Source organism: Corythoichthys intestinalis, chromosome 21, assembly GCF_030265065.1.
Source record: "Corythoichthys intestinalis isolate RoL2023-P3 chromosome 21, ASM3026506v1, whole genome shotgun sequence".
In the NCBI taxonomy this organism is placed as follows: Eukaryota; Metazoa; Chordata; class Actinopteri; order Syngnathiformes; family Syngnathidae; genus Corythoichthys; species Corythoichthys intestinalis.
The window spans coordinates 8,339,714-8,365,606 of NC_080415.1; the positions used below are offsets into that span (position 1 = coordinate 8,339,714).

At 39.1% G+C, this 25,893-nt stretch overlaps 1 protein-coding gene and 1 long non-coding RNA gene across 8 annotated transcripts in view; one reads left to right on the top strand and one right to left on the bottom strand.

Annotated features, from left to right (window-relative positions):
* LOC130909922 (beta-1,3-galactosyl-O-glycosyl-glycoprotein beta-1,6-N-acetylglucosaminyltransferase 7-like) overlaps nt 1–25,520 on the bottom strand; it is a 35,241-nt gene extending 9,721 nt beyond the window's left edge. The window contains exons 1-3 of one of the 3 annotated variants that reach the window (XM_057826872.1): nt 25,372–25,520; nt 18,258–18,484; nt 676–1,408 (exon numbers count right to left, since the gene is read on the bottom strand). In XM_057826872.1, coding sequence (XP_057682855.1) covers nt 676–1,408; nt 18,258–18,479 — 955 coding nt within the window. In that variant the 5' untranslated portion in view covers nt 18,480–18,484; nt 25,372–25,520. Of the gene's footprint in view, nt 1–675; nt 1,409–3,537; nt 3,845–7,656; nt 7,730–18,257; nt 18,485–25,371 lie in introns of those variants that run through there. The other 2 variants (XM_057826875.1, XM_057826874.1) reach the window with 2 other exon arrangements.
* LOC130909923 (uncharacterized) lies at nt 7,697–11,971 on the top strand. Of its 5 annotated transcripts, none has more exons than XR_009061807.1 (9): nt 7,697–7,840; nt 8,361–8,459; nt 8,525–8,631; nt 9,843–9,903; nt 9,976–10,030; nt 10,227–10,295; nt 10,410–10,513; nt 10,602–10,671; nt 10,806–11,971. It is a non-coding gene; the product is annotated as an uncharacterized LOC130909923 (long non-coding RNA). The 5 variants fall into 5 exon arrangements; XR_009061808.1 differs by having other exon boundaries at nt 10,416–10,513; XR_009061805.1 differs by having other exon boundaries at nt 7,698–7,840; nt 9,976–10,026.
* Nucleotides 25,521–25,893: the final 373 nt, after the last annotated feature.

Genomic DNA, 25,893 nt, shown 5'->3' on the forward strand with positions numbered 1-25,893 from the left:
TATTTTTACTTATTTTTTAGTGTGGCGTTTTGCCGTGCTGCTTCTGTCTGACAATGAATGACCTGAAAAAAATTAAAATGGTATCTGACCGCCACTGTTACCTTTCCTTTTGTAAAAAAAACAACTTTAGCAAGGGGTAAGTGTAAATAAATTGTTAGAATTAAGATTTGTTATTAATGAAAAAATTAAAAGTGTTCGTTGGCTGTCACTGAGTAGCATTTGCGATCACTACACAAAACTGACAATATAAATTACCCCCAAGAACGGTCAGAGACGTAAGACAACCAGAGGATATAATATATAAGAAAGACAGGGCATATGGTGGTAAAGGATAGCTTGAAACAGGAGAACGTCATTGTCAGTGGCGTAAGGACAAAGGTGTGGTTCAAGTCGGCTCTTTTTCAGCCCTTGACACTCAAGCCATCTCTTTAACTGAACATTTGTATGTTCTTCCACATCTTTGCTAATGAATTTGGCACCAGAGACATAATTTTCGGACAGAATTGGTAGGTTTAGGTCAGTAAACATCTTGTTCGTACACTATTTACATGCATCTAGCATTAGGGACAAACGCGAGCGTGCCCACCCCCCCTTAGCAACAGTTGCTAATATCAATATTAATGAGTGGAAGTAACGTGAAGCGTGCAGTACGCTGTTGAAACAGCCCTGGTTTACCTGGGAGGTGGTTGAGTGTCACCCAGTAGTGCTCATCCGGACTGTACGTGTCTCTGGACCACTCAAGGAGATCGCGGGCTTGAGGACTCTCCAAAACAAAGTCAACAAAGTCTCTTGTGAGCGCATAGTACGCTGTACCGAAATAGATTTGCATGTTATGAGGAGGCGGGGCTTTCTTCACTTTAGACTTGACAAAATCTACATGGGTCTCATTGTGTTGAAACTGGGTCCGCCACCTGATATAGTCAGGCTGCTTTATCCCCGGAGTCATGTTCAGTTCCTGCCATATTTTGTCTTGCAAGTGGCGTACCAGCTCTAGGCTGCTCATAAGCGGGAACTCCTGCCCGCTTAGATTGACCACCTTCCTCCAGCTGACTTTAGATGTGACCAAATCTCTCATGCAGTTCAAGTCCGCCTTCAGGCGCGAGAAGCCCCCGTAGATGACTGTCTCACTTCGGCTGGACAGGAAAACATTCTCAAAGCAGCTCACCACATTCTGCACGGAGGCTTTGTACTCCGGTGGAGACTTTTCATCCACATGAATGCAGTAAACGTTTTGTGGTGTGTAAATGGCCCGCAGCAGCCGGACTAAAACCTCTAGCTCTTTGTGGACAGTCAGGATGAACGCCAACGGGTAGGCCTCCTCCTCAGCGCTCAAAGGTCTTGTGATGAAATGAAGGTCTCTCATCAATTTGGAGCACTGAAGTGTGTCTTTAGTAATGTAGCTTTTGATCTATTGAGAGAGAAAATGTGTGGCATGTTCATCAGGTTAAAACAATCAAACCAAGATCTTAAAGTGCCTATGACACCAAAAGCATGCTTATTTCATATTTCACAAAGAATTTTATGCTCCTGAATGAAATGGACCACTTGGATGTGTGTGACTTCCGGCTCCAGTCTCGGGTGGAGGACTTGTGCGAATGTGACGTCACCCGGGTCAGCATCTCACAAAACAGCAGTGCTTTATAGTTGAATCTTTTTAATGGTTTTATCATAACAAAGCAACATACAATAGCATGTATACGAACAAACAAAAACATAATATTAATGCTATCCAAAGATCGACATGGAGGCAGAAGTCAGTGCACACACTCACTGACAAAAAAATCCAACAACAACATGGACACACCGTACATAGTCTGGGATACAAAACGGCTACTTGGTTTGGAGTTTCCACTCCAAAGACTCAGGGGAAACACAGGCTCTGTGGGTAGGTAGGTAAGCAAAACTGGACCGGAGTGCATTTCATAGGGGGTATAGACCCTACTCACATGACGTCACAACCACGCCTCCGCGACATATTGTCCGTCAACTCGTCGTGTTGACGCATTACCGCTACGTAAATTCCTCCTATTATGGCGTGTTTTTCTGCTCGTTAACATTAATAATCAAAATGGGGAAGGTGTGTGTGGCGGTTGGTTGCAATAACAGAGAAGATAGACGGTGAGACTTGAAGTTCTACCGTATTCCGAGAGACCCGGAGAGGAGAGCGAGATGGACTGCTGCAATTCGACGAGAAAACTGGGCTCCAAATGATTAACACAGATTATGTAGTAGTCATTTTATATCTGGTAAAATGCATTTAATATATATTTAGAGGGTTTTGGGCTGACAACCACAATCAGGGCCGGAGTGGGACTCATTTTCGGCCCTGGAATTTCATGTCTCAGACCGGCCCACTCATTTAAAATAATGTCATTATGCATACACGTGTTAAGTTCAGTGTTCTCTAAAGCCGTGTACTGTAATTCTGTGTATTCCAATTCAGTGCAGGTAATGGTTGTTTAACAAGGTGGCTTTATTTTAACAAGTGCAACAGAACATCATTTTGAACAAATTTAAAAATGAATTTTTAAAAAACTATATTAAATGATACATTTGAAAAATAAATAAATATGACCTTTTCTGCAACATCAAATATTATAAAAATGAGTGCTTACAGATAAAACATAGCAACATAACAATATGAAAAATAAAGAATACGTATTGCATATTGTAACAACTTCTATGGATACTATTATCCATTTTCCATTTCCACTTTAAAAACGCCACGTAACAGATTATATTAATTCTAATGTTCACTCACTGACTGGCAATCCTACCTATGGAGATAGAATAGTGCCAAAAGAAGTGAGGTTGTAAAATGAAAATTATCCCTGTAAAATGACCAATTTTACCTAAAAAACACTTGTATTTCCAAATTTTGCGTTGTGTAATAAACATGAAAAAAACACAATGAAAAAAAAATTCTACAAGTGTTTTTTTTCCAATTACAAGTGATTTTTTTTGTTCTACTGGTGTTTTTTTCTTCGCTACGGGTTAAAACTTACCAATTACAAGTGCACAGGTTTTGTCACATTCTTGTCGAGTTTTATGAGCCAAAAAAGATACTATTAACCTAGTTTTAAAATAAATAAAAATACCTGTAAAATGACTAATTTTAACTTGTAAAACAAAAACAACAACTTGTATTTCCAAATTTTGCGTTGTGAAATAAACATGAAAAAAAACACAATATAAAAAAAATTCTACAAGTGTTTTTTTTTTCATTTACAAGTGATTTTTTTGTTCTCCGGGTGTTTTTTCTTTGCTTACAACCTCGCGAGTTTTGTCTCCCCCTTGTCGCGTTTTCAGAGACAAAAGTCACTTGTAACCAAAGATGAAAAAATCTACTTGTACATCGAAATAATCTGTTGTAAAACACAAACACAAAAATATCATTCCGAGTCGTGGTCAAAAGAAGACGTTAAGAACACAATCTAGTGAATAGTTCTTCGGGTGTTTTTTCTTTAATGATCTACAAGTGTTTTCTGAGCATGTACAACTAAATTTCGGGGTAAGCATGTGAGCCAAAATTCTTACCAATCAGAACGGCGATTGATCAGGAGGAGGGCGGGACACACCATTGCCGACCTGCTGGCTTCTGCTTCCTCTTCCATATGACGGCAGATGATAGAAATATCGAAACACCTTAGGTAAGGAGTTTACTTTATTTTCTCTTGGGTGTCATGTACTAAAAGGATTTTTCAAGCTAATGTAATCCCTATTTAAATATCAGTTGGTTTTGCATTTAAAATAGGGACGAACATCGATGGCGAGCCAATTACCTACGGTTAGCAATGTTGACTTCGAGTGTTGAGTTGATACGGTGTTACAAGCATAGGAAGAACTCGAAAGACATGACAGGAAAAACGCCAATTAACGACGGCGCGTACCGTCGCCCGTGTGATAGATTCCAGAAAACTAGAGATATTATCGTTTTAATTTGATAGTGTATATATATATATATATATATATATATATATATATATATATATATATATATATATATATATATATATTGTGCATGAGTGATCAGTACAGGGCATTAACGCGATTGGAACGGGGCGCCATTAATATAAGGCAAGTCGGAATTGGCTAATTTGGTTTTATTTTTTTGGCTTAAAATGGTAATATAATAGATCATTGTGCAAGCATATTTCATATAGATGGCGTTGTGCTGAGAAAGTATAGCAAGCAAGACACGCAGGGCATGGTAGATTTTTACATGGTAGAGATTGTAATAGGGAATGGGACGTACTACGTCACTGTTTGGACGCGCCTCCATGCTGGCAATATGATTTACTTCCGGTTCGGCAGAGTCAATGCGGATTGTAACGTGTGGTAGTGCTAAGCTAACTCTTTCGGTGTTTTAGAAAGAAAATATGGGTGCTTATTGTTGCGTTACCGGGTGCAACAGCATCTCCTACGACAAAAAAAGGGGTTAGGAAAAATGGACTCACTTTTCACCGTTTTCCTGCATGGAGGACCAAATATCAGATCACGAAGGTACGACGGATGGCTGGATTGCAGCGGTTCATCGGAAAAGCATTTCTTATGATCATATTTCTGCTGGAATGAGAGTGTGTTCCTGTCATCTCTACTCTTGTAAGTTGAACGATTTATCCACTTTTGGTTTCAATACGTTTTTCTTTTTTTACACCGTTGTGTAAATCTGCCTCGGTAGCAATGCTCGCCTACTACGACTCACCTACCTGTTGTGTTCCTAGGTAAACCTGCTGACAACACATCCCGATTTGTCACCATCTCTCTTCTTGGATCATTTGACAAAGAAAATTTGTTCAATGGAGTGGTTCCATTTGTCCTGTGTCGGACTCAAACAAGCCCCTGCTGCAGACGCCATCTGGGTCTGCCCTTCTCGTCGATGAACTGCGGGCTTTTAACTTGTGAAAATGCAAGAACTGTAATGCACATATTTATTCTGCCTGGCTATTTAACTATGGCCAGTGACGTATTATTATTATTATTATTTTTTAAACCACTTTGACAAAGACACGTTTCATTGTAATGTTGAATTTATATATTCTATTATTATTTTTAAATTATAATATTCTTATTTGCACTTATGGAGACTTTAGACTGTCAATTCAAATAGTGTTGGAAAAGTTGCAATACCTAAAATAGAAATGCAAGAACTGTAAAGTACATATTTTTACACCTTTATTTACCTAAGGCCACTGGATGTTTTTTAACTGCTTTGAAAAAATACAGGTTTTGTTGTGATCTTGTATTTATATAGTATATAGCTTTTTATAATGTATTATGTATTATAATATTTGCTGCCCCCTGCCAGAGTGTGGGCCATTTTGTACTAAAAGGATTTTAAACTGTCAGTTCAAATACTGTGTTGGAGACTAGTACTTGCAATACTTAAAATGGAAATGCAAGAACTTTAAAGCACATATTTATCCTGTCTGGCAATTTACCCAAGGCCAGTAAATAGTGTTTTAAACTGCTTTGACAAAGACACGTTTATTGTGATCTTGTATTTGTGTATTACTTATAATTATATAATATTTGCTGCCACCGTCAGAGGGTGGGCCTTGTTTGCACTAATTTAAAGATTTTAAACTGTCAATTAAAATATCGTATTGGAGAAATTGCATTACTTGAAATAAATCTATTGCAACTTATCAGTCCCAGTTCTTGTCTACAACACTGTCCAAAAATTGTCAATGCATATTCCAAATAGAATAACAAAATTAAGTCACCTGACTTTGTAATTATTACACCTGTTTATTATGAAGACCTGAAGTAAACAACAAGCAGTTACAGTTTGTCAAGAAGTTGTTCAAGTCATGTTTTGGTATTCATATTTTATTGACTTTTCACAACAACACTTGGGATCGTGTTTGTAAGAGCAGAGCAAACTGAAGTTTCAGCGTGCACTCTTCGCCTTTCCAACCTCTCATAACGCTCCGATGTGGTGCGCTTGACCTTAGAATAGCCCAAGAAGAGATATGGTGACCAATCGGGATGTGTTGTCAGCATTTTATATGCAGGTTTTCCTAGTAACACAACAGGTAGGGGAGGAGGAGTAGGTTAGCATTGCTACCGAGGCAGATTTACACAACAGTAAAAAAAAACACACAAAAAAAACCGTATTGAAACCAAAACGGATAAATCGTTCAACTTACAAGAGTAGAGATGAGGGGAATACTCTCATTCCAGCAGAAATATGATCATAAGAAATGCTTTTCCGACGAACCGCTGCAATCCAGCCATCAGTCGTGCCTTCGTGATCTGATATTTGGTCCTCCATGCAGGAAAACGGTGAAAAGTGAGTCCAGTTTTCCTCGCCCTTTTTTTAGTCGTAGGAGAAGCTGTTGCACCCGGTAACACAACAATACACACCCATAATTTCTTTCTAAAACACCGAAAGAGTTAGCTTAGCACGACCACACGTTACAATCCGCATTGAGTCTGCCGACCCGGAAGTGAATCATATTGCCAGCATGGAGGCGCGTCCAAACAATGACGTAGTACGTCCCATTCCCTATACAGGATGACCCAAAAAAAAGTTTACACTCAGTTGACTGCTTGTTTAAAAGCCATTGAAACATATCTAAATAGGTTGTCATGCTTAAGTGATTCATTAAGGTCACTCAATGCAGCTGGTAATCTCTCGTCTCTACAATTCCTGTGCTTCTGCTGAAAATGAAGAAAACTTTAGCTGTACCTGAATTGCTGCGTGCCGGTCTGACACCTACTGAGATTGCAGCAAATCTGAGAATATCCAGATGTGCAGTCTACAAAGTTAAAAAGAAGCTGAATTGAAAATTGCCCATTTTTGCTGTCATTTTGCCTGATTTCAAAAAATTGATTTTAAAAAATCTGGCTGATATCCCGGGACGGTTCCACTTCTGAGGTATACTAGACTACCCCAAGACTCAAACTAAAGTACTCTGATAAAATTCTGATATTTCATTTCAAAATAAAAGTACTTTGAAAATTGCCCATTTTTGCTGTCGTTTCGCCTGATTTCAAAAATTAATTAAAAAATATCTGGTAGATATCCAATTTTCAAAGTACTTTTATTTTGAAATGATACATAAGAATTTTATCAGAGTACTTTAGTTCGAGTCTTGGGGTAGTGTAGTATACCTCAGAAGTAGAACCGTCCCGGGATATCAGCCAGATTTTTTAAAATCAATTTTTGAAATCAGGCAAAATGACAGCAAAAATGGGCAATTTTCAAAGTTTTTTTAATTTTTTTTAAATTTTTTTTTATTTAGAAATGATGCATCAGAATTTTATCAGAATACTTTAGTTCGAGTCTTGGGGTCATCTAGTATACCCCAGAAATGGAACCGTCCTGGGATATCTACCAGATATTTTTTAATTAATTTTTGAAATCAGGCGAAATGACAGCAAAAATGGGCAATTTTCAAAGTACTTTTATTTAGAAATGATACATCAGAATTTTATTAGATTACTTTAGTTCGAGTCAAGGGGTTGTCTAATATACCTCAGAAGTGGAACAGTCTTTGGATAACGTCCAAATTTTTTAAAATTAATATTTAAAATGAGGCTAAATGACAGAAATAGCTAGCAATTTTCCAAGTAGTTTTACTCTGAATTCCTTACTTATTTTTATATCATAACGCTTTAGTTTATGTCTAGGGGTGCTCGAGTACCTACTCAAGTGAGAGGAGTCTGGCTGCAGCCCGCCTCTCTCAGTACCCTGCGCCGCTCTTCTCAGTACCCATCCCGCAGACAGGAAATGATGCAATACCGCCGCTCTCAGTCCCCTCAGACCGGAAATCTCGTCAACCCTTGCGACGAAAACAAGTTACGTTATTTCACCTCTCGCGAAGAAAACACGGTAAGTGGCCGCACTGAAAAAAAGTTTTTAAAAGCGTATGCATGTTTAAAAATGTTAAATAGTTAAACAACACTTGCGGTGAAAATATGAAGTGTTTATTCTGAGTTCAAAAGACCGTACTTATATCTAGTATTCTTAATGTAATTTAAATAATGTATTCCTTTACTAACTGCATGTGACTTTGCTCTACTTATATTGTTTAATACGTACTGATGAATTCAGCAGCGAATTGGCTAATGCTGCTAATGCTTTTTACATTTTTTTTTCACAATGAACAGTCTTCTTTGTGTAGTTTTCATTATATTGCACTCTTATTTTTCATTATGTACATGCCTGCAATTCGCAGCTCGCTGTTTTTGTTGTTGTATGGTGTTGTTGTTTTGCCTTCATTTGTTTTGTCTGGTCCTTTGTCGTTTGAATGTTGTCACATGATCCAAATAGGACAAGGTTGTAATTTTTTCTTGATATTGTTACTCTGCTTAGCTATATATTTTTTCATTATTTTGTTTTTTTTTACTAGCTCCAAGATCACCACCCCATTGGGAAGAAACTAAATCACGACCCCCAAATGGTAGTCTTCCCATGCAGATACAGGGATGTCACACAGATCCAAATGGAAGTAAGTAGCATAAGTAGTAATGTACTTTAGATTTTGGACTGTGCTTAACACTTTTTTTTTGATAGACATCGAACACAGTAAAACCCACGTGGCAGACAGGACCAATGGTGACAATATAAGACCATGCCGAGCTTCATGGACGGTTCAAACTCATCCTGCCCAGGAACGGCTGGTATGTTTTTATGTCTGAGACAAATGTTGTGCTCAGTGGAAATCTGGATAGGCTTATTATTCCTTATATTAGTTAACAATTGGACATAATTGATTATTTACTCTTTGTTTATTTAACCAATCAACATTCTCATTAGCTTATGCAAATCTTGAATATAAAGAGGCCAGAAATGGTGTTGATTGTCTAAAAAAAGAAAGTTTGATTGACACGTGCTGACTTTTGGAACGTTGGCCTGAACAATGAAATGGAATCAACTGTGAATTTTGAGGATTTAGTTTCTCTAAAGAACATAATGTCACTTGTACAATTAAGTAAAATGTAACTTTTTGTGTTTGTTTTTTGCAGATATGAAATGCATATTTATAACTTGTCTAACAAGTAGCTCATTCAAAGGTATAAAAAAGTATTTTTTGGCGTGTGTAGGGTATTTTAACTATGTAGCCTACAGAATGCTTGTATGGGCTCATGTAGGTGTCTGCGTACGTTTGTATTTATATAACATATGTCCGTGTGTATAGATTATGTATTTTTCAGGGAAGGACCATATTTGTGGCTGACCCCTATGTTGTTGCAACATGGTGAAAGCCTACAGGATGTGACCCACACATGCATTTGCCTGTAAGGCTGATTAGTAACAACTACAACTTGGAGCATTGGTTCATTTTCAAAGAACAGTCAAATCATAACAAATTAAATGACCCAAATTCCAATTTTTTGTGGGAAGAAAAACAGATCCAATCATGAGATCAGGGAACTATTGTTATCTCTAATGAAATTCAGTATCCATTCATATTGGCATGGCGTTTCCATGATGATCCAGAATAGCCTTGTTTGGTTTTGAAGGTATGTTCCAGTCGATCCTTTTATGTTGCCCCTTCAATTAAAGCAGAATTGCACTCCAGATGATTCATCCAATCATTTGAAGCAAAATTCTAAAATTGTGAATGTTTTGTTTCAAGGACGTTGGCCCGGTCTCAACATTGGTAGGGACGAATATAATGCAAATAAGGTTGCTGAAAAGTTGGTGGGGACAACTTTAGCATCCTGAAAAGTTGGTCGTGTTATGTCCCTACCGTCCCTATGCAAACCTACGCCCTTGTTTTGTTTGCATGAATCATTTAAACCTGACTGGTTGGTGTTCTTATGCATGGAAACATGTTTGTAATTGTTTAACTACTGTATTTAATATGAACCTATATTTTCAATTGCAGAAAACGTTGACAGTCAATCAACAGGGGGACATGGAAAAAGAGGATTGGAAGTGAAATAGAGGTATTTGTAAAAGTGTGTATATTCATTGATTCAAAACTTGAAGGAAGTGACTCGGTTAAATTCTTACGTTAGGGTTTTCCGGGACAGCCATAGGGGAAGGACTGTGGCATCTTCATGTTGATGGTAGGTGAGTTTAACTGTCCAATTTTGTCCTCTGTGATATTTGTATTCATTTATCCATTTGTAGTATGCTCTTTGCACTGTTCTGGATGCTCTCTTTGAGTTTAACCATTGTAAAATGAAGTTCACCGAATCATTCAAATTGGGCTACAAAATATCCTTGTCGTTATTCTTTATTTACACTTGTTTTTAATTTTTGTTAGACTGATATGCCAACTCTGAGGAAGTGGTGGTGTATATTGCTAGCGGACAATTTCAAACTTGGGTGCATGGTAAGTCTTTGAAACTGTTGATATGGCATTCATAGGAAAGTAGGTGCACAGCACCTTAATTCTTTGTTGGAAAATGTGGAATACTTATTTTTGTATTTTTTCAACTTATGTGAGCCACAGGAAAGAGTTTGCCCATTGGACAGATGAGGCAAAAGCATTACTGCAGGGTGAAGTGCCACCAGTCTATCAGTTACAGAAGAGAAATTTGAATATAATTGGTGAGGTCAGCTTTTAAAGACTTTTTAGTGTCCATTACTCTGACGCACTTTTGAACATGCCCCCCTTTATTCACTGATTTATTTTTAGGAAGAGGTGCAACCACAGCTCCTTCAAGTTAGTGGTGGCCCACTCCAAAAAGATATGGCGGGAAAAAATGGTAAGATTGTTTATATACCTAGTTTAATGCAATGCCTGAAAAGAAAAATCAAGTATAAAATTAACAAAGCATCATTTTTATTTTACTTATGTAATATTCAAATAGCTCTTTTCTTTCTCTTTTCCAATGAACAGTTTTGGTAAAAGGATTGTGCAAGACAGCACAAAAGCCTCGGACAGGGCTAGGGGGAAAAAAAAAATCAATGCAGTAGGAGTTCCCAAGCATCCTGCAGATGGAAGAGGATGAGCACGAACTACAATGTCTTGGAGCCATTCAAGTTCTGTTTCAACCATCTGGAAGATGGATTTACCTTTTTTGAGGAGATTGTTGACTAAAGAAAAGATCTATTCTCTCAATAATAATAAAAAATAATAAAACTAAAAAAAATAAAGTTTACCACACCAGAACTGGTTGTATTGAGTTCATTTTTCTACACTTATAAATTAGTTTTTTTTTTTTTCTTTTATCCCAGATGTTAGTTGTAGGTAGTTTTAATTACCTGTGATGAAGGCGGGAGTGCTTGCCGAAAAATGTCAGGTAATTAAAACAACCTACAACTATTGTCTGGGATAAAAGAAAAAAACAACTAACACATGACAACTTTTGTCATTTCTGTTTGAAATAAAGGTGCCTTTCCTGGAGCAGAAAGTTTAATATAGTTTCTGAATTAGTTAATTAGGATCTTCACCCACATGAATGAATTTAAGTAGCAAAATGAAAGACAAAATTGGTTTGGTTGCAACATTGAGAGAATATTACGTTTTAGATACATTAAATTGTAATGAAGCTATATTAATGTCTCCGTTCATAAAAATGTAAGGATGACAGCAATTTTGTAATGATTCTCAATTGGAGTATATTTTACAATTGACAAACTAAAGTACACACTGTGATAGGTCACAGGCGATCTTTCAGTCACTAATTAAACCTTTATTGCAGTAGTGTGTATTTTAATTTTGATGTACTGTAACCGTGTTTTTCATTTTGGTAAAATCAGCAGGCTTTAACAAACTGACCGCGCTTAAAGAGTTAATCTCCCGATTACACCAAATCAATTTAAGGAGCATGTAAATAAATTATTATTTAAATAATAATGAGTGATGCTGAAACCGAAAATAAAAGACGTGCGAAAAGAAAAGTAAACTAGTATTTACGTTCGAATGGACGCTAACTATTACGATAAAACCGGAAGCTCGGAGCTCGAGCGCTGCTTCATGTTGTCATTTCCGGTCTGAGAGCTGCGATATTGCGTCACTTCCTGTCTGCGGGATGGGTACTGAGACGAGCGGCGCAGGGTACTGAGAGAGGCGGGCTGCAGCCAGACTCTCTTGACTCAAGTGGACCCGTTCTTGGATGGATTCCCCTTTTTTTTTTGTTTTTTGTTTTTGTTTAATTCATATTTATTTCTGTCAATAAAGGGACTTGCGCTGTGAAGCCACCACGTTCCATTATGAATCCAGCAAGTTGCACCATTAGGAAGCCAGCGCGTTGCATTATGCACACAGTGCAAACAATGATCCAAATGAGGGGCGGCTAGCTTGACTTCGTTTTAACGAGTGGAGGGTGGCTTGACCGCAATGCCTTGACCGCAGTGCCACATCCGCGAAGCAGCTTCCTTATCTAGGTGAATGCAGCGCGTTGTTTGCTCACAGCCTGGGTGTAGTCGGGCAGGATACGGATATGGTCACCATCGTGGGTAGTGATTGTTCCAAATTCATCTGCCTTCTTCATGAGTAGCTCCTTTTCAGTGAAGTAGTGGCATTTCACGACAAAAGCTCGAGGTGGCATGTCACCTTGTGGTCTGGAGCGAACATGGCGGCTTCTCCAAACCCAGCGCGTCTTTTAGCATGTTAGCAACATACTGAGAGGGTTGTTGACAGTTTTCTCTTCCCTGTCTTATTCCAGTGATCCTCACATTACAACGACGGGAGCGCCCCTCTAAGTCGTTGCATTTCGCTTTCACCAAAGCTAGCTCCTTCATCAAAAAAGAGACGGCGATCGCGTCCGAGTGGACGTTGACACCAGTTTCCAGCGCTGTTGTGCGAGTTTCGGACTTGTCTAGCCTCTGATTGATAAGACCGATCGCGCTGCGCACCTCTGCTTGAGTTTCGACTGCTTTCTCCTCCAGTTTGTCCAACAACTGTCGTTTAAGTCCGTTTATTGCCTCCAAGATTTGTCGGTCTCCCGAGGTGCTTCCCATTGGCTCCAAAGCGATTTGGCTAGGGAAGCTAGCGTTTGGGGCGGGTCTAGGATCTTGTTCACTTCTTGTATTGGGCTTTTTTGGAGCCATTGTGCCCCCGATTTTATTTGAAGTGAGCAAATGTGCTTTCAGGCGAGAGTAGGAAGCTGTTTTATGTTCCTGATTGTCGATTAAATCATTGAGTTAGAAGTGAAGTATTCTCGTGGGAGCTCGACTGACACACGTCTTTACATGGCGCTGGCCCAATGGGAAGTCCCAACAGCAGTGCTTTATAGCATGCAGATGGACTGCAGATTCAGCTGGCTTTGCGGATTCATTCATTTATTTTTCGCATCATGCCAGCCAAATGTGCTGCAGGGTTTTGTTGCTGCACCATGGAGAGGCGTGTGAGCCTTTATGGGTTTAAAAAAGTTCCTGTTCACCGTTCAATGGCCAAAACAAGTCCGACAACTGTGGGACCATTGAACTTACAAGTTAGTGAGTAAACATCGTATTTTGTGTTATGTCAAATACTGGAATCATGGCACATGTTTTAAAAGGGAGGTGGCTTGCATTTTGTGGGTGAACTGAAAATACTCCCTGTCCACCGAGATGGTTAACGACCGGCGGCTTGTCCCACACCATGGTCACCGGCCGATAAAGGCGTGCCCGCCGAGAATGCTCTTTTCTTGGCTCGGCCACGAGCATCACACCGCTCCGACGTCAGCCGTTTTGGCTGGCCGATCCAGCCCGGTCGGTCATATTAGTGAGCCCGCCGAGACCACTCTGACGTCGGCCGGTTTGTCCACTGAGAATGGGCTATTTTCGGCGTTCATTCCCGGCGCTGAGCACTGCCGCCACCGCAGCAGGGCGACGCTCTTCGTTCCGCTCTCCTCCGTCTCCGAAGCCGGGGCAGGGAAATGACAAAAGTCGGACTAACTCCGGTAGCATAAGATACCGTTCGGGAGAGGAAGAAGTTGCCAGTTTTAACCATTACGCAGTAATTTTGCCCTGTCGTGCTGAATACATGCATTTAATTTCATATTCCATTTAGCACAAGACTGTTTTTTTGTCATAACCATACCATTTGTTTAGCAACTGGAAAAAAATACTTAGATTGAAAATAATATCCTGTAAAAATATTGTGAGTAGAGAGATTGAAACATTCATGACATTTTGCTCCTCTGTCGTATTTTCCTCGTTCTGAATCTTCCCCCTTCAATGGGCTGAATTCTAAATCAAATGAAATGGTAACCCTGCCGATGTCATCATCCAGCTGGGGACGCTAGAACGCTATAATGACAGGCGGGTCAAAACGGCAGATTAAAAGACTAATTTCTCGTCATCTGCGCTTTGCTAAATTGTTGCATATAGTCAAATCATGCCAAAATATGATTCTAATTCACATAATAATGCTATTTAAGATTTTTTATGCTGCCACAGGCACTTTAATCTCAATGAGTGAGAGTAGTGCCGGTGTTCTGTCGATTTGGTCTCCCCGTTGAATTGATATCCAAAGCGCTACTGAGCACGGGCATGGCAACCACAACCACCAAAGGTTATCACAGGTCAAACTTCCCTCGAGTTAGTCAACCATTTAAACTATGACGTCCTTGCTGTTGCTAGTAATATTTTTAAAGTACAGTGGGGCAAATAAGTATTTAGTCAACCACCAATTGTGCATGTTCTCCTACTTGAAAAGATTAGAGAGGCCTGTAATTGTCAACATGGGTAAACCTCAACCATGAGAGACAGAATGTGGAAAAAAAAAAAAAACAGAAAATCAGATTGTTTGATTTTTAAAGAATTTATTTCCAAATTAGGTCTGAAGCTCTGGTCAACTCCATGCTCAGGAGAGTAAAGGCAGTTCTGGATAATAGACGTGGCCACACAAAATATTGACAGTTGACATTATGTACGTATGTTAATATTGACAACTTTCACTAAGGGGTGCACTCACTTTTGTTGCCAGGGGTTTGGATATTAATGGCTATATTTTGAGTTATTTTAAGGGGAAAATAAATTAACTCTATTATATAAACTGCAAACAGACTACTTTTCATTGTGACAAAGTATCATTTTGTCAGTGTTGTCCCATGAAAAGATATACAGTGGGGCAAATAAGTATTTAGTCAACCACCAATTGTGCAAGTTCTACTTGAAAAGATTAGAGAGGCCTGTAATTGGCAACATGGGTAAACCTCAACCACGAGAGACAGAATGTGGAAAAAACAAACAAACAAAAAAAAAACAGAAACTCACATTGTTTGATATTAAAAGAATTTATTTCCAAATTAGAGTGGAAAATAAGTATTTGGTCACCTACAAGCAAGCGAGATTTCTGGCTGTCAAAGAGGTCTAACTTCTTCTAATGAGGTCTAACGAGGTCTAACGAGGCTCCACTCGTTACCTGCATCAATGGCACATGTTTTAACTCATTATCAGCATAAAAGACACCTGTCCACAATCTCAGTCAGTCACACTCCAAACACCACTATGGCCAAGACCAAAGAGCTGTCGAAGGACACCAGAGACAAAATTGTAGACCTGCACCAGGCTGGGAAGACTGAATCTGCAATAGGAAACACGCTTGGTGTAAAGAATTTCAACTGTGGGAGCAATTATCAGAAAATGGAAGACATACAAGACCACTGATAATCTCCCTCAATCTGGGGCTCCATGCAAGATCTCACCCTGTGGCGTCAAAATGATAACAAGAACGGTGAGCAAAAAACCCAGAACCACACGGGGGGACCTAGTGAATGACCTACAGAGAGCTGGGACCACAGTAACAAAAGCTACTATCAGTAACACAATGCGCCACCAGGGACTCAAATCCTGCACTGCCAGACGTGTCCCCCTGCTGAAGAAAGTACACGTCCGGGCCCGTCTGCGGTTCGCTAGAGAGCATTTGGATGATCCAGAAGAGGACTGGGAGAATGTGTTATGGTCAGATGAAACCAAAATAGAACTTTTTGGTAGAAACACAGGTTCTCGTGTTTGGAGGAGAAAGAATACTGAATTGTATCCGAAGAACACCATACCCACTGTGAAGCATGGGGGTGGAAACATCATGCTTTGGGGCTGTTTTTCTGCAAAGGGACCAGGACGACTGATCTGTGTATAGGAAAGAATAAATGGGGTCATGTATCGAGAGATTTTGAGTGAAAATCTCCTTCCATCAGCAAGGGAATTGAAGATGAGACGTGGCTGGGTCTTTCAGCATGACAATGATCCCAAACACACAGCCAGGGCAACAAAGGAGTGGCTTTGTAAGAAGCATTTCAAGGTCCTGGAGTGGCCTAACCATTCTCCAGATCTCAACCCCATAGAAAATCTGTGGAGGGAGTTGAAAGTCTGTGTTGCCCAACGACAGCCCCAAAACATCACTGCTCTAGAGGAGATCTGCATGGAGGAATGGGCCAAAATACCAGCAACAGTGTGTGAAAAGATTGTGATGAGTTACAGAAAACGTTTGGCCTCTGTTATTGCCAACAAAGGGTACATAACAAAGTCTTGAGAGGAACTTTTGGTATTGACCAAATACTTATTTTCCACCATGATTTGCAAATAAATTCTTTAAAAATCAAACAATGTGATTTTCTGTTTTTTTTTTCCACATTCTGTCTCCCATGGTTGAGGTTTACCCTTGTTGACGATTACAGGCCTCTCTAATATTTTCAAGTGGGAAAACTTGCACAATTAGTGGTTGACTAAATTCTTATTTGCCCCACTGTATATATTTATTTTATTGTGCCTTTTGACCACTAAGCCTATTAAAAATGCTAATCATAGTAGAATATTATTTACAGTAACTTAAAAACTTACTAAAATATGCTACATCTAGCAACAGTCTTATTTTAAGGACATTATAAGCCTGTTGAAATACCTACACCTATGCTACCGAATATTATTTAAAAGACGTTATATGGCTGATAAACTGTCCCACCACTACCCATTATCTTATTATTGTTTAGATAGTGGAAGCATCTAATATAAACGTGTCAAAACTGAAGGTAGATTTGTTCGACGGAACAGCTTGCATCAATTAACCCCGAGTTAAGCTGCTGCCAAACATGGGGAGTTCATCATTCCCTTCCCTCCTACCCCCTCTTGCTTTGCTGTATCCAGGCAGGAGCCAGCTCATGTGTGACAACATCAACTGTCGACAACTCGCGCTTCGTCCAACCAAATTGTACTAACGCACCTCTTCACATCCTCAGTAACGGTAATGGCATTGCAGAAATGGAAAAAGTAATAATTAGATTACTCACTACTGAAAAATAGCGCCGTAAGAAACGCTGTTATAGACCCTACCCACGTGACGTCACAACTCCTTCCTCCTGACTGGTGCCGCCCACTTGTCCGTCAACACATCATGTTTCCCTGTTACGGCTACGTACATTCCTCCTATTTACGACGTGTTTTTCTGCTCGTTAACATTAATAATCAAAATGGTGAAGGCGTTTGTGGCGGTCGGTTGCAATAACAGAGAAGATAGACGGAGAAGACGGAGAGACTTGAAGTTCTACCGGATTCCGAGAGACCCGGAGAGAAGAGAGCGAGATGGCCTGCAGCAATTCGACGAGAAAACTGGCCTCCAAATGATTACCACAGATTATGTAGTAGTCATTTTATATCTGGTAAGATGCATTTAATATATATTTAGAGGGTTTTGGGCTGACAACCACAATTAAGATCATTGCTAGGCTAATCGCCGACAACATACACGTATGTATGTAGTGAGAGTGCTATCGCTAAACCATATAAACATTAAAAGCCCTAACTCCATTGACAAACGACATGAAATACATTAGACTTGACAGTGGATGTTAGCAATAACAAAAGATTTTGAATTGAAAATTTCGTAACTCACCTTTCCAAGCACAAGATAGATTCCTGCCGAATTTTCGTGAACGAGGACCTGTTTCACCCAACCAGCAACGAAGTATTTATAAGCCTCCAAGCTCTTAAAGTTTTTCAAACTTTCATGAGAATAGGCTGATTTTGTGTGGACAAGATAGTTGTACAATTCAGGGTAGTTAGCAGATGTCAGGCAAATACGGCGGAGACAGCGGGGCGAAAAACATCGATTTAGGCATCAAATATGGATCTGGCGAATGGATAAACTGAAGCTTTTCCACATAACGCCTTTAATGCAACGCATCAAGTGAGTTTACGGCATCCGAAAGCACCAGGTCTTCCATGAAATGCATTATAAATTGCTCGATCAATTGAGACCATTGATAATACAGACACAAAATGACGGACAAGTGGGCGGAACCATACAGCGAGCACGTGATTTTGTGACGTCGGTGGGTAGGGTCTATAGTATGACGCTGTTATTCTCGAACGCCGTTATTACCAACACTGATTATGAATGTAATGAAGTTATTTTTTGTCTTACCTGACAGTCCCGTCGACGCCACTCGGTCTGATTGTCAGTTGCAGGAAGAAAAGCTTGACACATAGCGTGAAAAGGACGGCACGGTTGTAGCACGGTAGTAGTTTTCGTTGACCAAGTCATCCAAAAGAATATGGTGCTTATCCCCAAACACAACAGGAAGAGAAGTCTTTTCCACCGGAGGTTGCACTTAATAGGCCTTATTGTCATGCTGCTTGGGCTCATTGAAGCTGCAAAGGAGACAACCCACAAAGCTAAGTTGTAACTGGCCTCATGGGGGCTTTTGAAAAGGGTGAAGTTTAGCGGATGGCGTGAATTGATGTAGCTGCCACTAAGGCAGAATAAAGAAATAAATAATTGACACTTTGATCTGGGGGTGTAATGTTAAGCATTTAGTTTCTTTGATATGGGGTGGGAACTAAAGTTCACTGTCGCAAGTTGACAGGGGCACTATTAAGCGTTACATCGGCTTATTATCTGATGAACGCTACTACTGTAGAGTACAGACAACTTTTCAGTACCTCTGATTAAGATCAACAAGGAAACATCTGAAGTGCATAGTGCATCGAAGAATTGAAGCTGAACTAATTTCCTCTGGAGTAAAGCGGCCAATGAGGTAATTTAGTTTGTGTTATTTGTTATTTTGCGTTAATTGACTTAGTTTCTGTTCGTGTAGTTATGTATTCATGTTGTTTAATGTTTCTGTGTGAATATAATTTGACTTCATGTATATATTTATCTGTGCTGTATGAAAATGATCTGACAATGTATATATTTGTCTGAACTGACTTTATGTATGTTTTTATCTGTATTGTTCAGTTCTCACGGCATTGTCACGGCAAATCAAGGCATTGTCAAGGCAAATCAAGTTCTGTGATTAAAGCCCGTAAAAGAGAAACAGCTTGGTTCGTGATTTCGACTCGAGAGGGAATTACAATTGATAAGAAGACAATCTCTGTCAAGGGCGTAGGTTTGGTCTCAACATCGGTAGGGCGAAATAACAGCATAACCTGCATGTACACTTTTTGCTGGGGACGGGAAATTATTAAGACCAAACAGATTGGGTGAATGGTGATCAGCATCGGTTTGACTTTAGTGGGACAGCGGCAAAACATGTTGATGACACCAAAGCATATACGAGACAGTGCTGGCCAAAAGTATTGGCACCCTTGCAATTCTGTCAGATAATGCTCAATTTCTCCCAGTAAATGATTGCAGTTACAAATGCTTTGGTAGTAATATATTCATTCATTTTGCTTGCAATGGAAAAAAAAAGAGAATGGAAAAAAACATAAATAAATCGTTATTGTTTTACACAAAACTCCCAAAATGGGTCGGAAAAAAGTATTGGCACCCTTTGAAAAATCATGTGCTTCTTCTTTAATTTTTGTAATTAAAAGCACCTGTTACTTACCTTAGGTACATAACAGGTGGTGGCAATAACTAAATCACACTTGCAGCCAGTTAAAATGGATTAAAGTTGACTCAACCTCTGTCCTGTGTCCTTGTGTTTATCACATTGAGCATGGAGAAAAGAAAGAAGACCAAAGAACTGTCTGAGGACTTGAGAAGCGAAATTGTGAGGAGGCATGGGCAATCTCAAGGCTGCAAGTCCATCTCCAAAGACCTGAATGTTCCTGTGTCTAACGTGATCGATGAGTGTAAAGCCCATCGCACTGTGGCTAACCTCCATGGATGTGGACAGAAAATACAATTTGACGGGAGATATCAACGAAAGATGATGCGGATGGTGGATAAAGAACCTCGACTAACATCCATGTTCACACTGTCCTGCACTACTCTGAGGGCACAACCGTGTAAGTCCATACTATCCGTCAACGTCTCAATGTAAAGGGATTCTATTGTAGCATACCCAGGAAGACCCCACTTCTGACCCAGAGACATATACGGTGCCCTCCATAATTATTGGCACCCCTGGTTAAGATGTGTTTTTTAGCTTCTAATAATTTTTTAAAAATTCAAATAATATGGGACTTTAATGGAAAAAAAGAGAAAAATCCAACCTTCAATACAAGTGCATTTATTTAGTGGGGAAAAATCCCACATAAAGAAATAATTATTTGACATCAAATAATGTGTGTCACAATTATTCGCACCCCTGGTGTTAATACTTTGTACAGCCCCCTTTTGCCAACAAAACAGCACATAATCTTCACCTATAATGTTTCACAAGCTTGATTTTGTGTCTGGTGAACCATTTCTGTGTAGATTTGGCCATATGTTTAGGGGTCATTTTCTAGTTGAAAGACCGGGTGACGACCCATCTTCAGCTTTCGGGCAGAGGGCAACAGATTTTGATTTAAAATGTCCTGGTATTTCAAAGCATTCATGATGCCATGCACCCTAACAAGGTTCCCAGGGCCTTTGGAAGCGAAACAGCCCCACAGCATCACTGACCCACCCCCATACTTCACAATGGGTATGAAGCCTGGGACCGTGTGCTTTGGTCAGATGAGACCAAGATTGAGCTTTTTGGCAACAAACACTCTAAGTGGGTCTGGCGTGCCACGAAAGATGCGCATGTTGAAAAGCACCTCATACATACATACACATATACAGTATATATATATTCATATATGACGGAAAACGGAGACAAGGCTGAAAAAGTAAAACAATAATAAAATAAACCGCTGTATTTTAAGCCAAAAGAACTGTTGTGTTTGATAGAACAATATGTCTATATGCTGCCATAGCAGTTTCATGGCGCATTAAGCCCCCAAACTGTTTCAATTTTGTCCGTTTTACCCTGAAGACCCCCGTTTACAGACACTGCGCAATCGCTTTTGTTTCAACCCAGCCATAAAAAGGAGCTAAGTAATTTTAATTATTTGAAATGTCTGTCATATTTAGCTTAGAATCATTAATTGATGTCTAATATTTAGTTTAAAAAAAAAAAAAAAAAAACGACTTAAAAAAATTATTCTTTCGCATATTTCAAAGGGATCCTCTATTTTTAAGACAAGTAATTCTTAAAACATAAATGTTTGTATGAGTTATAATAATTTGATATTAAAACCCCTCTTAATGTTTTTGTTTTAATAAAGTTTGTAAAATTATTTTAAGTGATAGGTCGCCATTCTTGTTACGTCGCAGTGGGTGACGTCACTGGCCCCGAGAGCCCAAATTCCAGCTTGTCACTCGTGAGCTTTCCCAACATGTCGTCAGTTCTACCCTTCCTATTTGAAGCAGATCTGAAAAGTGAAGAGCAGGACAGCACTGTCGGTCGTTCACAAGACGAGTTTCAGGGAAAAATGCGTGCAGCAAATACCTGATAAGACAAAAGTTGGGCAAAACTGGTGATGCGAGAGAGTCCTGTTGGGAACCCCGGTTGGGAGCTAGAGTGCATGCTGGTGGGATTCGGGAACTCCGGTTTTATTAGCAGATATTCAAGGTAAGCATATTGCATTTTCAAACGTTTTCCCAATATACAGTAATTATATAGATTGTTAGCATCCAGAGCTGTCGTGTGCTTTACATACAGTATCGGCCAAAGAGCACACCTTGGGTAATCCAAGTCTTGTACATTGTAACGCGTGGTAGCTAGGATACGTGTATAAAAGTACCAGAAAGGGGAGAAGCTTCCACTTATGCACATTTATTCACAAAAAATAAAATTTCCACCTTGACCACTCTTCACTCGGGAGCTCAGCAGTACGCAAAAACGCATTCCCTTACGAACTCCAACATTGTTGTAAGGTCCACGTCAGAGTCACTGTCGTCACTGTAGCGTGCCATAGTGCTTTATTTAGTATGATTTGGGGAAAACTCCCACGAAGAATAGTCAACAAAAAAGATAGCAATACTAAGCCAAATCCGCGTTTTTTACTCACTCGAAGATCCAGGAATTAGACCGATCCCATGGCAATATCGCAGCCGCGATTAGGCCGTCGATTCCACAAAATAGACTGATCCGAAAAGCCGCTGTGGGACCAACGAATAAAAATAAATGGACAGATCCAAAACCATTATTGCAGACGTGATGGGACCCTTACTTGACTGAGGATCCAGGAAAAATGATCGGGCGCCAGTTGTAACGCGTGGTGGGTAGGATACATGCATACAGGGACCAAAAAGGGGGAGAAGTGTCCACTTATGCACATTTATTCACTAAAAATAATAATTCCACCTTGACCACTCACTTCACTCCCCTTGTTTCCATTTGACTGGAAATTGCATCCAAAAGAAGCACATCGTGGCATTTTACTTCGCGAGTTTAGGCAGCAATAAGCAATTGTTGAACACGCTACACATTCGGAAAGATACCAATTACGTCATCACTGCGAGCCCGCAAACCATGGCGCCAACGAACGGTCAAAATATGGACTAAATATTATAAAATATTGCCATTGATTTAACATTTTATGTGTTTCTAACAACATATTTTAGTACAAGAGAACAGTTGTGGTTTATTAGAGCCTACATGGATTTAAATCAGAGGATCACTTTAAACTTTTTACGTCACAATGAAAAAAATAGTGTCTGTAAATCAGTAACAAATATCTAACTCATAACTATTGCTTAATTGTATATATATTTTTTTTTTGGTCAAATTTTTCCCGATATTTTAGATGATAAATAATCGATCCAAACAAAGAAAAATTGGGGGAAAAAAACATTTAAAAGGGTAAATATATGAAAAAGAAAAATCTCGACCACTTCTTGATGTCTGCGATTTCTGCATCGCGACTCTTGTTATATTACCATGTTTCACCCATAAAATCCCCCCCAAAATCAGGCTATGGCCATTCACAGCTGTGTTTTGACACTCGGTGATACATGCAGTTTTGGGATCGAAACAAGGTAATTATGCGATAATATCTCGTTAAATTCATGACGTGTTTAATTATGCTCTCTCAAGCTCTCACCTACATTCCCCAGAAAATTGAGATATTAAGCTTTCCAATGATATACTGTATCACACAAGCATATCGGACAATTTTGAAATTTGGCCAAATTGGGGGTCTCAGAGCAGAACTTCAAGTCACCTGAGTGTTTTCCGCCATACGCAAATGTAGATTGTCTCTCACAGTGGACAAGCACCTCCCTTCAAAATTTCAATGGGAGAACTTGCAAAATGTTCAAATACTTAATTTCCTCACTGTACGTCGTAATTTCGAAGTGCAATCGCATGCTTACGAAACAAACTTGATTGTGGGCACACTGCAAATTTATAACGTCTTAGTAAGATTACATTTCTCAAATCTAGTCACATAATTTTCTCCATCTCCTCTTGAGTGTAAGACTAGTTAACAGATTAATGTGTAAGATTATTCTATTTACTTTAAGTAAATATTACTATTTGTTCATATTAAGCCCCGTACATCTAAAGTTGGTAATTTTTTTTAACTAAATCAAGAAAAAATTGCTTTCAAATAAGGTTTTGGACAGTATCTGTTCTTGAATTAAAAGCCATTCTGACATTTCAAAGCTTTTTTAAGATTAAATATAGTAATTTATTGCTTACCCTTTAACACCGAACGTGACGGCAGCGATGCGTTTACGCATGTCGCCTTTGAAGCTTCGTCACGCTGTAATTATTGTTTACCCATTAATGTAACCCACGTGCCGCTGGTTGGTCTTTGAAGTCAATCGACCAAGAAAAACGGGAGATAATGTCATTTGAGTTTTATAGTTTTATTGCACTCATAAATATGCATTAAAACGCTGCATGGACCATGTATCTATCTCTATCTCCATATTTCCATCATTTCTTGTACTTTTTCAAAACCGAAAGCAGCACAAAAGACTACATATCCCAAGAGCCGTTGTGATGTCAAGAAGGGCGAACCGAATGTGGACATTTTTAATACATTTCCGAGCGAGGCGCCAACTAAGGAAAAGGAGGCATTCGAAGCAAGCAACGGCCGGTTGGATTGAGCAAGCGATTTTGAAATTTGCAGAATGAATCTAAAACTAAATTTAGCCCAAGCTAATGCATTATTTCATTAACTCAAGGAAGAAGAGGAGCCGTATTTGTCGTTGTTTTCCTGGGATGAGTCGGCGCCTCGGCGAGTAGAAGTGACAGCAGCGCGCAAACAGCGAAAGAGTAGGCTGTGTTACATTGTGTGTGACGCAACTCCGTGATCTGTTCATGCAGAAGCTTTGAGTGTGCAAAAATAAATAAATAAATAAAAAAAACTTTATTGGGTCGTATGCCAGAAAAATAGAATTGAACTGAACTACTTGTCAATATTTTTGAAAATACTTTTTTTCAATGTTATGTATATTTTTTCTTCACTATAATCTTTTCAATTTTTATAAAAATGAGTGTTCGAGAAGCTTGATTGCATGTACGTATATACTTTAGATAAGGTGATGGGTATAATACCTAACTCCACAAAGAGATATCCTCCAAACCCTTTTTGTGTTAGATGATGTATATTATTTTTTTTCTCACTATTTTGCACTATATATAACCTGTTTTGACCATAGTATGTGTAAAGGCCAAAAACGCCTATGACCATACTTGCTGTTTGTGTTGAATTGTCAAACATAAAACTATTCAATCTTATTTTTTTCTATTGAATGTTTATCCTAACAAGTTGAATAAATATTATCAAGCTTCAAAACGGTTGGTCGAGCATGTTTGGTTGTCAATGGGACATCAACATTACAAATTTTGAAAAAATATTTTGGGATTTTTTCATCTTTTTGGGTCCAAAATATGGCTTATAATTGGTCAGTGAAGAAAAAAACAGTTTGGACATGAAGCTCAAGGTGTCCTGAAAAAAGGGACCCAACTTGGACATTGTGAACAATTTTTTCTTTGAAATATAAAGGCAACATCAAATGCATGCAAATTCGGCCAAAATAGGCTTAGGTGTTAAAGGGTTAAGATAGGTCTGTTAAGCTTATTTTCAGCTAGCTATTTGTCTTATTTCAAGAAATCTGAGAAAAATTTACTTGAAGCACTGACAGATAATTCTACTTATTTCTAGTTGATTTATGCTGAAAACAAGGGAATTAAACTAGTTTTAGGCATGTGTGTTTTTGCAGTGTATATAGTGAACCCCCCCTCCCCCCTTTTTTAAGCAAGATTAAACAAATACAACATAAGTTTTTCACATAAAAGATTTTCAGTATAAAAAGAACTTACCTTAACGCAAAATTCTATCTTGAAATCACCTTCAAGCAGAAAGTTGAATTTTTTCCCTCGCAATGAAGCTTTCTTGATGATAGATGTGTGTATTGTAGTGCTTTCACAGTTGAGCCAAAGCAAAATATCAGTTGTGCCACTGTGCGTCGAGCACGCTAGTAGAGGACGAGGAGAAGGAAGGGGAAGGGTGCGCTCACACGTCACCTTTTCAGTAGAGCACCCTTCCCCTTTTCAGTACCCGAAGAGTAACTTCACATAAAAATGATGTGCCCTTTATCTTGTCACCGCTGAAGGTTAACGTGTTTATCAATTTCCCCACACAATTACAATAATTCTCTCAAGATACAAATTGTTTGAGCATCTCTACCACTGTAGTCTTGAATGGAAATGTTTTGCAATTGGGAATAAAAGCGTCAAGGTGTTAACCTAAACTAAAATCGGAATATTTATCTTAGAACTGTACTAAAGTGCTACTGTGTATCAATCGTATCTTTCATTTGACCTTCTTCTCCAGTAACTTTA